Source organism: Cyclopterus lumpus, chromosome 12 (genome assembly GCF_009769545.1).
Source record: "Cyclopterus lumpus isolate fCycLum1 chromosome 12, fCycLum1.pri, whole genome shotgun sequence".
NCBI classification, from domain to species: Eukaryota; Metazoa; Chordata; class Actinopteri; order Perciformes; family Cyclopteridae; genus Cyclopterus; species Cyclopterus lumpus.
In genome coordinates this window covers 9375063-9388004 of record NC_046977.1, presented here as the reverse complement: position 1 = coordinate 9388004, position 12942 = coordinate 9375063, and the positions used below count along the sequence as shown (strand labels likewise).

General features: G+C 40.7%; 1 protein-coding gene across 1 annotated transcript; it reads right to left on the bottom strand.

Moving 5' to 3' along the window:
• Positions 1 to 18: 18 nt before the first annotated feature.
• On the bottom strand, positions 19 to 12942 carry rab14l (RAB14, member RAS oncogene family, like). Its single transcript, XM_034547010.1, has 8 exons — positions 12809 to 12942; positions 8617 to 8675; positions 5837 to 5890; positions 4927 to 5104; positions 4157 to 4223; positions 2872 to 2959; positions 2333 to 2363; positions 19 to 2219 (listed from the first exon to the last, which is right to left on the bottom strand). Exons 2-8 carry the CDS (start codon positions 8666 to 8668, stop codon positions 2042 to 2044), a joined length of 648 nt encoding a protein of 215 aa, XP_034402901.1. The 5' UTR covers positions 8669 to 8675; positions 12809 to 12942; the 3' UTR covers positions 19 to 2041.

Here is a 12942-nt window from a genome sequence, read left to right as displayed (position 1 = left end):
AAAAGCAATGACACAGCAACAGGTTATGTATAATTTATTTTTTTCTGTCTAGAGTATTTTGTCATTAAAATCAAAATGTCAACATTTTAAAATCATATACACTCAAGAACGCATTTAAATGTTAGCACAGCTCCTTAAAAATTTATACATATGTACTTTTTTGTACTTGTGGACAGACAGAAGCAGGAAGTGGAAACAGTCAAACCCCGCCCACCAACTTACCACTAACAAACAAATCCCCACTCCCCAAAAGTTAAGACAACGATGCAGGCCCCTCCCATGTGGAGGAGCGATGATCGGGTGGAAAAAGAAAAACAAGTGCCTCGTTCTCCACTCCATACAGTAATGAGGGGAAATCAAGAGTTTAGATACTAGTTTGCACATCATATCAATCCACTTCCTCTCCCCTCAACCAATTGACAGGTTCAGTAGTGTGCGGGGGGGGGGGGTGTCTGGGTGTCCTTTACATACATTTAATAGAAACTATGTTACAGAATTTCCCAAGCATGAATTACAGGAAACCCACTAGCACATCAACTGTACAGATCTTGGCAGAGCCGGCAAATAAATGTATAAATTGGAAAGTAGCGAGGTAATCACCAATAGTTAAGAAGCAATATATACAGCTGTCCAATCAGGGAATCTCTATCGTACAGAAAAATTGTATTTGGGTGGGGGGAAACAATACAAACATAATTGGATTTTGACAATTTCACTGTATTGAGGGGAGGGGACATGCTGCTTGGTGTTGTATTATACAAGTCAGAAACAGATCAGCTCTTCAGTGCACTACTTGAAATAAAGGAGTGTTGACAGTTTAAAAACCATGCCGCTGATACCTTTGAGATATCTTGACCACGTAAGCCACCACTTGCATTTTTACATTATTCTCCAGTAAGATGCAATAATGAATCTAAGAGTGGCTTTATTTGGGGTGAGTCCAATAGCAGGGTGAAGAGGAAGTGCAGCAATACAATAAAGATTAAAGAGTAATAACATGAATTATAAGGCAACAAACCATGACAAAGAAAATGCTGGTAAAGACAGAAACCTTGTTGATATGACCTGGGGGAGAAGGTTTGGGATCAGATGGGTGAGGCGAGGGAGAGCTGGTGCAAAGAAACTGATGTGAAGGAATCTTTACACCAAAAATCATCCAACTTAACACACAGACTAGCAAGAAAACACCCACTATTCCTTCCTGTCATCTCATAGGAGAGACTGAGGAATTACTTTAATTTGTCGACAATTCCTGTTTTTCTATTATTTTCCCTCTCTCCTGAGAACATCATCGCCATCTGGCAAAGGAACTCTCTTCGTGTCGAGCAGCAGAAACAGAATTAAAAGCCACAAGCAGGTTTGAATCCTGCTGAAAAAGCTCACTCGGCTACACATTCTTTTGACACGCATTGAAGAGCCTCAACCTGCATGATGCACTACTCCACTGTCCAATCCTGCAATAATTAACTGCAGGAGAACATAAAATGCCTGATTGGTGAACCACGCATGAGACCTCAGGAGTTTAGTCACACACAACTGATCAGTGGTGGATGAAATTTAATGCAACGTTTACATGTCATATATAGCTATAAAACCAAACATAAAAAAAACAGTCTTGGTTTACCATTATCGTATGAATGTTACATCTATCTAAAGTGTCAGTAATGCGTGGTGGCGTCTACGATACTATGACTGGAGGGGAACTAGACTGAATGGTGCAAAAGAGTGGAGGGAAGCGAAAGAGGAGCGTTATGGGACGACAACACACTGACAGAGTTTAGAGAGGAGGAGTAAGACAGCAACGAAGGGAGACAGACAGGCAGAGAGATAGGGGGAGATGTAGTCCACACAGTCCAGCTTAGTCTGGCCCAAGTCGATATCCATCCCCCGTTCCTTTCCTCCGCAGCCCTGCTCTCATGCAGCCCCTGGTGCAGTGAGGGTGGATGGACGTACGAAGGTGGATGAAGGGGGGATGGTTGAGGGAGGGCGGGCAGGACAGACAGATGGAGGAATGGGAGGATGAAGGGGGTTTGCTTGGTCATTAGCATCCGCAGCCTTCCCTCTGGGGCTGTGGTTCGCTGGTTAGCCGACCGCCCTGGGGGGCCGAGGGCTTGTGCTGGACCCCTGACTCTGCGGCGTTCAGGTCCAGGCTGCCATCTTGGATGTTCTGGTAGATCTTCTTCGCAGCTTCCAGGAAGGCGTCCTCAACGTTTTCACCTCTGAACACAGAGCATAAACACAAGAGTGAGAAAGGAGGCAATTGGGAGTAAGAATGTAAGCAGAGGGATATTTCATGTTCTGCTTTCACTAAAATGAAGTTGTGCAGACTTACGTTTTTGCACTGGCTTCCAAAAACAACAGACCTAAAGAACATAAAACAGATGCAATGAAAGTCAGTAAAACATTGTTACAAGCTCACATACCTCAAATACCCTCAATTAATATCTTGGCTTTCCTCAAGTCAACTTCTCCTAGGTTCTGTCTCAGCAATACAGATAGAAAAAGACATTATTCTTCGCTTTCTTCTCTTGAAGCCAACCATAAAATGTCTTCTGAAGAGAATACAAAGGCTAAATCTCAATTGAATTTTAAATATTTGGAAATTTTCTTGGGATTCATGAGATTATAGTTTTGATGAAATTGAGGATGGAATGGTCACCTGTATGTATAAATGCTGCTGTAGCGAAAAACTTCCCCTTGCGGGATTAATAAAGTAACTATCTATCTATGCATCTGTCGGTCTTAAAGATGCCTGAGTGTCTGATTAAATAACACCGTAAAGAGTGGAAGAGAGACAGCATGGTAAAACAAAAAAGGAAAATGTTTTTCCCTGTCATCTTTCAAGCATTCGTTGTTCTGTATGTGGCTCACCGTTCTCTTCAGCAAACTGCTTCGCTTCCTCATACGTGACATCCCTCTGGGCCTCCAGGTCCGCTTTGTTTCCTATGAGAATGATCACCTGGAAATACAGGAACTGGACGAGTGAGACAATCCTCGAGACAGTCTTTTCTTTTCAAGCCTTAAAGAGCCAAGAAAAGCCAAATGCAGGAAAAGGAGAGACTGTTCCTAAGGCAGTTGACAGTGCATCTGTCAATCAACATCTTAACAGACTGTGATGTAATCAGCTTATCTGTTGTAGTGACAAACTCTCTTAAGACTCCCACAATTGCACATTAAGCATAAATCATTCATGGGTTTTTTTCTGCTTTATTCCAGAATTGTTAACAATGATACTCCCTGTGCTATGGCAGTGAGATTATATATATATATTTATTTTTTTTGGGATGGAAAAAGTGCCTCACATCCACTGCATAAAAGAAAGCTGAAGGCACAAATAGTTCTGTTAATTTGATACTAATATTTATGATAATTTAAGTCAAATGAAAATCTTTCTATTTGAATTATTGGTTGTTATTGGGAAAAGTGAGGGCTGATTTTTTAGAAGCTCTTGCTAAATCCCAAGAAGTCTTATACAACTGTTGTTTTCATTCAGATGACGACTATGATGTCCGCCATGTAATGTGTTCATTATGTGTTCACTTCTCAAACATCAGCAGCCAAATAAAGTCACTTGAAGCAGGAACACATGTTTACACTGCATCCCACGTCATGACTACAACACTGCCACCGCATGGCCGATGGAGATACTTCTGTGAAAAACAGCTTAGGGTAATAGGCTTCTGGGGATCTTTTCTACCACTTGGTTTTAGAGTCAAGATGTGACAGAGAGCAAAACACACAATCTTTCAATTAATATTCATAAAAACAAAGTTAATAAACCTATGTTGTTTATAAAGCAGGAAAACAGGTTTCACTCTGTTAAAAACCCAGAGTGAAAGTGGCATATTACAGAAAACACATTTCTCTGAGGGAACACTGTCAGTAAATAAGAGCAATGCGTTTGAGCTAATCATATTTAGCAAGAAATCCAATTTAATAAAAAGACATGGCTCTGTGGCTAAGGGCAGAGGGAGAATGACACAGGGGAAACCAAAATAAATAAAGCAACAGGGATATGCTTATAAGACACATGAAGACACGACAACTACACAGCTAAATTAATTACAGAGGGCAGGGACATACAGTTTAAGAGCAAAAGACAAACAAAGAATAATTACAGTACGCAAATTGAAACGCTGTTTATCTGTGTACTTACAGTATTGGGGTTGGTGAGGTTTCTGGCATCAGTCAGCCAGCTGCTGAGATGGTTGTATGTGCTTCTCCTGCATGACAACAAAAAGGGACAGTGGTTACCATGACGACAAGCAAATACTTGATGTTGCTCTCTGAATAGATCAGGACAGAGTATGCAGATGCAACATCAGGATGGTGGTGGTGCAACAATGGGAGCAGGCCAACGTTGTGAGAGTGAAGAATTTAGTGGTTATAGATGTGTGTTTTTTTTTTTTTTTATTGTATTTGCGTAGTTTCCAACAGGAGAAACGTACAGAGTCCTGTTCAATCCAGAAGCTATGAGCAAATGTTTCAGCAAGCTATTGCAAACATATCTGGAGTTCACTGCACTGACTCACTCTACCCTCTTAACTGGACCGGACCATTTGCTCATCTTTGTCTCCCATTTTTGTCAATTAGCCCACCAGAAGCTGAGGGTGGTCACATTACCAGTTATGTAAATAATTCACATTATTTCTTCCAAATAAGTACAATTTCTGGGGCCCCTACTGGAGTTGGGTGTGGTGTGTGGAAGGACATTCCACATGTGGAACTGTGTTTATTTGGCACACCCCTGATACCATCTCACACTTTGGGCAAGAGGGTCAGAAACGAGCTGGAAAACAAATTGTTCCTGTTTGTTCAGGAGGGAGTCTGCAGGGGTGAAAAGAGCACTTACCAGATGCTTTTGCCCCCATTAACCTTCTTCTTAGACCATGAAATAATTGTACCTCCCCCACAAGCATCCTGTACCTGGTGATGTCGTAGACCATGAGCGCCCCTGCAGCTCCACGGTAGTAGGAGCGGGTGACTGCCCTGAAGCGTTCTTGCCCCGCTGTGTCCCAAATCTGCAGCTTGATCTTCTGGCCGCTCACCTCAATTATCCTTGTACCAAACTCTACGCCAATCGTATGGGGGCAATCCGCCATGACTGTGGGGAGGGAGAGAGGTTACTTTGAATTCAATTTCATTATTTGGGCCAATTGGTTTACTGATGCCATTTTACACCCTTAGTGGTCGTGTATTGTTTGTGTTGCTTCATGGATTTCTGTGATCATCATTTGCCATGTGCCAATTTTATTACGTTAGTGACGTTAACATCTTGAGAGTTAGCGATTATGAGAAGGGAATTAGTGGTTTTGTTTTATTATACGTTTTAAACTGAGAAAAAAGTGTGTTCGATTTCAATGATATTGTTTTAATGTACATTTTGTGAATACGCGTGTAGTCACACACCTCCAATGTTAGTCAGCAGCAGGTGCATCAATAATGAAACAGTATTTAGCGTCATCACTCAGTTGTAAAATGAAAGTATCAACACCCAGAAAGCGGCAAATTTCTTTGGAACTGATACTTAAAAATCTTTTCTAAATCACCCCACAGAGTGTGTAGGTGTGTGTTGTGTGTGTGTGGTGAATGAGGAACATCTGGCTCGTTAATAGTAGCATTGAACAAAACAGAGCTGAATGGTAATGGGAGGCTGCAGCTGACTCACACGCAGAAGAAGAGTCTCTCACTGTTGAGCTCACACTCTACTTCTATGCCGCTGACTTCCGCTTGGGCAGAAAGAAAATCTAAAGCGATTTAGGCACTCCAGTCGAACCTGGCAACGTTACATACAGAGACACAAGTACATGCAAAGAGGAGCCAAGGCAGCACTTACATTTCTTTTCTGTGAACTGGTGGAGCAAACATGACTTCCCTACCCCCATGTCCCCTGTGGAGAGAGAGCGAGACAAACTAAATAGCAGAATAACCATTCTTTATTCAAGCCTGCAGTGTTGCACACATGCATGTGGTAGCAGCACCACTGAGAAAGTCAGCGACGATACTTAAAATGTAATGTGGAGCGATATGGGACAGAGAAAGACTTAAATATAATATAATGTGTACTCTCAATACAGAGTTTGACAATGAAATGTGCTGGGGTGTATGCTATTGATAAAATCAATAGATTTTACCCTCTATACCTTCAAGGTGTGCCAATATTTTAAGAACGACTATTGATGCCTTTATCTGTAATTTGCAGTAAAAACACCCAGCAGCCTCAAAGTTAGGCCATTTGCTGGAAACATCAAAAGCATCTTAGAAGATTTTGTGCAACTTCAAGTAGGATCACAAGACCGTAAGACTTCCCTTTTCAAAACCAAATAGTGAAGGAAAGAAAAGCAAGTAGCAAGCCACAGGCTGCGCTTCAAGACTCATTTACACACCTCTTTTAGGTCCAAGCCGATGCCCGTTAGCTTTGAGTCAGGGTGTTTCACATGAAAGGAGGGTAAATAGCCCAGAGCCGAGGTTGTGTTTGTTTATGCATTTTGTCTGTCTGTGAATGTATGTACGAGTAAAAGCAGCAATATGTACAGTGCATCCGGAAAGTATTCACAGCGCTTCACTTTTTCCACATTTTGTTATGTTACAGCCTTATTCCAAAATGGATTAAATTAATTATTTTCCTCAACATTCTACATAACCCATAATGACAAAGTGAAAACTATTTTTTGCAAATCTATTAAAAATAAAGAACGAAAACACAACATGTACATAAGTATTCACAGCCTTTGCTCAATACTTTATTGAAGCACCTTTGGCAGCAATTACAGCCTCAAGTCTTCTTGGGTATGATTCCACAAGCTTGGCACACCTATTTCTGGGCAGTTTCTCCCATTCTGCTTTGCAGAACCTCTCAAGTTCCATCAGGTTGGATGGGGAGCGTCGGTGCACAGCCATTTTCAGATCTCTCCAGAGATGTTCAATCGGGTTCAAGTCAGGGCTCTGGCTGGGTCACTCAAGGACATTCACAGAGTTGTCCCGAAGCCACTCCTTTGTTATCTTGGCTGTGTGCTTCAGGTCGTTGTCCTGTTGGAAGATGAACAGTCGCCCCAGTCTGAGGTCCAGAGCGCTCTGGAGCATGTTTTCATCCAGGATGTCTCTGTACATTGCTGCATTCATCTTTCCCTCAATCTGACTAGTCTCCCAGTTCCTCCTGCTGATAAACATCCCCACATCATGATGCTGCCACCACCATGCTTCACTGTAGGGATGGTATTGGCCAGGTGATGAGCAGTGCCTGGTTTCCTCCAGACATGACACTTGGCATTCAGGCCAAAGAGTTCAATCTTTGTTTCATCAGACCAAAGAATGTTGTTTCTTATGGTCTGAGAGTCCTTCAGGTGCCTCTTTGCAAACTCCAGTCAAGCTGTCATGTGCTTTTTACTGAGGAGTGTCTTCCGTCTGGCCACTCTACCAAACAGGCCTGATTTGTGGAGTGCTGCAGAGATGGTTGTCCTTCTGGAAGGTTCTCCTCTCTTCATAGAACACTGGAGCTCTGTCAGAGTGACCATCGGGTTCCTGGTCACCTCCCTGACTAAGGCCCTTCTCCCCCGATCGCTCAGTCTGGCTGGGCGTCCAACTCTAGGAAGAGTCCTGGTGGTTCCAAACTTCTTTCATTTCCAGATGATGGAGGCCACTGTGCTCATTGGGACTTTCAATGCTGCACACCTTTTTCTGTACCCTTCGCCAGATCTGTGCCTCAATACAATTCTGTCTCGGAGGTCTACAGATAATTCCTTGGACTTCATGGCTTGGTTTATGCTCTGATATGCACTGTCAACTGTGGTACCTTATATAGACAGGTGTGTGCCTTTCTAAATCATGTCCAATCAACTGAATTTAGCACAAGTGGACTCCAATCAAGTTGTAGAAACATATCAAGGATGATCAGTGGAAACAGAATGCACCTGAGCTAAATTGTGAGTGTCCTGACAAAGGCTGTGAATACTTATGTACATGTTATGTTTTCGTTTATTATTTTTAATAGATTTGCAAAAAACATTTTTCACTTTGTCATTATGGGTTGTTGTGTGTAGAATGTTGAGGAAAATAATGAATTTAATCAATTTTGTAATAAGGCTGTAACATAACAAAATGTGGAAAAAGTGAAGCGCTGTGAATACTTTCCGGATGCACTGTATACGTTAACAAACATGTCAGCTAAAGTGGGACATCATTCTAATAGGGGGAAAGCATTTTAAAACGAATTACACATTTGCAGTGTATGGTAATTTATTCATTAATAAATGGCAGAGTAGTGCAATTACTAATGGCATTTAGGTAAGAGTGATGCATTTTGAACATCAGGCAGCTTAAATAAAAAAACAAGACAAACCAATGGTGGACTTATACATTTGTCTAATATATCTGTCTAGTATTACTGTCTCTCAGAAGATGAAGGCAGTCATGCAGAAACATCTCTTGAAATGTGGTGCTTTATTAAACATCGAAGCAACAACAACAAAAAGAGACGATAATAGACATATTGAAACATGTTGGACCTACTGGGTGTACAGTGTTAGCATACAACATACAACACTTAGTGGGATAGATATATCAATGCACTGTGAACTGCTCATTAACAAGGCTCACTGAAAAGTATTGCTCACTTACCGATTATGATGTATTTGAAAATGTAGGAGTAGTTGTACGGTGCAGTGGCCATGGTTGCTCTGCAAGAGAGAAAAGGAGGTTTAGGCATGTAAGCCAACAGTGATTTGTTGTTTTATAGGTAATTTAAGCAAGAGCATTAATTCACTATTGTCGATTGCTTTTTTTTTTTTTTTTTACAAGTAAGTTTTACAAACAGCCTTTAAAATTCAACACTGACACATTAGTTCTGCATGTTGGCTTACTCAATATCAGCATGACTTATTTTGGTATTTTTGCCCCATTCATAAATAATAATAAAACATGTGTTATAACAAAAGAAAGTACATTTACGCTGCACAGAGTTCGCACACAATTCTTTTATCAATTCAAAATACAATTGACCAAAAACGTACTATACGAGAAGAGGCTAAAAAAGTCAAACTTGAGCATGTCTGAGTGTAAATATAATTACATTAAGTACTGTCCACGCCTGAATTTAAAAGGGTCATGCCAGTGACCAGATGCTACAGCAATACAAACAGTAGCCTATACTTGTGTCTTTGTGTGAATTAGACATCCAAACATTGTGTGAAGAGTCCAGTTAAACCATTTTAATAATTACCCTTATATTATGCCCTTTTAAATGAAACAATTATAAATATGGTGCACATCAATATCAGCAAGTATGACCTTGACTAGGCCATAAATAACTTCCTATTAAATGCCTAGGATGCAACAGCTGAGACTGGACACTAACCAACTAGAAGGTACTATGACTGCACTTCCCACACACTTCATTTTTCTACTCAGCTTACAAAAATAAAGCCAGACAAAAACAGACATAGCTATGTACTTTTAACAGCTTCTTGTCCAATGACAACGTGGTGAGGCTAATACTGCTGATCAATTCCGTGCCCTTTATATCATTAACTTGAATATATTTCTAACACAAAGGAAATGAAACCCATCTCTCTGTGGAGTCAAGATCTATGTTGACACTTTAGAACTTGAAGAGCACACCCTGTACGCTTACCGGTGCTGTAAAAGATCATTCACAAAGATGTACACTTTTAGTATATAATCCACTCTGGTGATTTAGTACCACATTGCTTGAACTATCACTAATGCTGAAGTTAGCATGTGTTACATTAGAGTATTAACAATATTTCAGAGCTAAAGCTCTTTCACATATGCTAAAAAAAATAGCCTCTCTCATATCCAGTGATGCTTCATTGTTCACACTCCATACACAGCACACAGAAAAAGCATGCAGGGAAGAGCCTTCAGAATTACCACGCAATATCACTGGATGTAAAAGAAATACGTTCACAAATGCACTCGTTGGACAGCCAATGGGAGGTGCTCTTTTTGAACATGCGCAGATCTATTCATAAATAAATGATCGGGTCATGTATGACTTCAATAAAGCAGCTTTGGAAAGCAGGCCGTCTCTCTCATGAACAATTTCCCCATTAAATTCACTTAGCAAAGCCATTTCCTGACATCAAGGCCATGTTGTATTTGTGCTGAATAAAGACCGCTATGTAATTCTGTAAGGTGCTGCCGTACAGTGTAACTGCTGTAGAGAGGTAAATAAATCAGGCTTAACAATCAGGTGCAGAATCATGCAGCAGCGTGATGGTTTCTGTGTCCCTGGCAAAGATCGTCTGCCAGTGAAAACTGTACTGAAATCACTGCCACACATCACTATGCTCATGCATACGGGCCAGATTAATGCTGACAGTGACACAACCGGACAAAATATACATGGCTGTGATTTGAGAATCTAAGAAGGAGGAAAATAAAATAAAGCAAACGAGTAAAGAGAAAATAACTTTACAGGGATGAAAAAAAAAGAAACTAATGGAAAGTGTAGACCTTCAATAGCATTATAAAATGGAGTGGGTGAAGAGGATCGGAGACAGGAAAGGAAGACGACCTGCAGGAGGACTTAGTTGAGGTTAATTCAGGTCGAAATGTTGCTTCAATACAAATGGTGTTGGGTCAGGTATCCTCATGATAATGACATTCATACTAATCCTATGCCTGAAAAAGAATCTATATCAAACATGAAAAGTAGAGTACCCTTATGTTCAGAGATAAATTATATGAAAATAACTGAGACAATAACATTTGATAATTAAGACAACTCAAAAGCACCTTTCAGTATTTCTAATTTCCTGAAAGTCCTATGACTTCAGGAGAAGCTACCGAGTGTTACCATTTATGTAAACAACTTACCAGAGCAGGCTGTGGCTCACTGTGACACTCCTCCACAAACTCTGCAACTTGACCTGACATTTGGTAATTACTCAGGGTACCACCAACTAGCTAACTCAGGTTGTCTCAAGTTGTCTTTATGAACTTCCCATGTGATCATCGTAGGATCTACACTTTTACTACCTTGTTGAAAACATGGCTAACTTTAATACTACATTAATGACCTCAGTACACTTGCGACCACACACTTGTTTACACTGCAATTCTACATCTGCTGATTTCGATAACACCACTAGTACAATTTAATTCCCTATCACTTATTGCAATAATTATATATCAACTGTTTGGGTGAAGTTGGGCACTTTTTTTTAAAACAACATGACTTCCACATAATGTGATGGTAGTTAGTGAAGTTGTACTAAGCAGGTTTCAAAGTGAAACAGAGGACATAAACAAATCATACACAATCACACCATTGAATTCTTTGAAATCATAGGGTAATATTTGAGGGCCTCTCTTCAGACTGCCTCCTGTCACATGACCCTCACCGTGTGATGGTTTTTAGTGCTCCGGAAAGTAAGCAATTAGAGTAGGTTACCCAGAACAGAGGCAATCCAAGATGCAATTCAATTTTGATACCAACCCTTCTTTTTTTCAACTTTGTGTGCTCATTAAGTAGAAATAAACCCCAGAGTATCCGTCATGTGTCAAGATCATGTGACCAGAATGCAGCCTCAGCATTTCTCCATTACTCCCCAACCCACTGAATCTTTCTCCAGAAAACCACTGTCATTGCTTTTCCTTCTCTCAACAGCCACTTCCCATATCAAGGGGGTGATGCATGTCTGGGCTATCGGGTAATCATGACAAACATATAGTCACAGTGCTTTTATGATGTTCAGGCCCGCTATTCAAATCATGTGACTAAAGCCATAAAACAATATTATGACATCACCACTGTCGTTTACAGGCTTTACAATGCATACAAGTCGAATTTGATGTTTTACTATATTTATATGCTGAAAGAAAGTCAAAACAATAAGTAACGCTGTTATTCATTGTGTATTATAAGTTTCAGATCAAGCATGCGCAACGCTTCACTACAGATGACGACAGTATCACTTCTATAATAGTCATCGGGATCCAAACAGACCGGACTCTTGTGTCCCATGTTATCACTTTTATGTGACACTGTAACGTCATGCCTGCTCCCCAGCGACGGTCGTTAGTTTAGTTTAACAACCGGCAAAATTGACAGCTTCGGTTTGGTTAATGCTATGCTGTTAGTTCGCACACAAAAAGTTAACAATATTACGAAGTAAAAGAGCAAATAAAACCTGACATTTACTTGGCTAGAACCAACGACATGATCGTGTCTGATAACGATCACGGCCCTAAATTAGCTGTTTTGACAGCTAAGTTTGCGTAAGCTAGCTACCTGCTTGCTGAGATCAGTGGATATGTCTTGAAAACAAATAGCATAAATCACAAGACGAGTGTCACTATTAGCACACAGACAATCAAGGCAGTACCGCCTGATTAGTGTAACTATGTTAGAAAATCAACTCGGCCTCTGCATAATTTCACAAAAGCCACCAAAAACCAAACTAACCAAAAGCCAGCTCTATCTTTAGCATGCTAGTTTGCCAGCTAGCTAGCTGCGATGGTTGGATTATGCTAAATACGCTGTTTAGTTAGCTTGTCAACTCGTATTGAGTCATTACCGATCAAGTGATTTATCGCCAACAATTGTCATCTCTCGAAATTTAATGTTTCATATATATACCATCCTTTAAAGCCAACGATAAATAAATAAAAACCTAGTATTAGCCATATGTTAGCTAGCCTCGTTAGCTTGCCAATTAGCCGACTCCTGGCAAACACAGGCTAGCTTAACTGTTCCAACCGTTTCGTGATTGAAGTACCAGTGTCTTCCCGTGAATCGGGGTGTGTGTGAGAGTGTGTTCAAGTCTTTGCTCTTTTCTGTCCTTACCAGAAATTAAGTCTTTTGAGCTTTGTGTTCTTGAGCTGTTCAGAAGAGGAATGCAGGTTATCCTGGCTCAAGTATGATCTGTCTATCCAAGATGGCTGCTCACGGCACAGGGTTTCCTCCGCTGTATACAATGG

Coding starts and splice junctions, on each gene's coding strand:
- rab14l (XM_034547010.1), bottom strand. CDS start 8,668: ATGGCCACTGCACCGTACAACTACTCCTACATTTTCAAATACATCATA. Junction 2,960..4,156: donor ACCTCACCAACCCCAATACT/GTAAGTACACAG, acceptor CTGTATTTCCAG/GTGATCATTCTCATAGGAAA. Junction 2,220..2,332: donor TTGGAAGCCAGTGCAAAAAC/GTAAGTCTGCAC, acceptor CTCTGTGTTCAG/AGGTGAAAACGTTGAGGACG.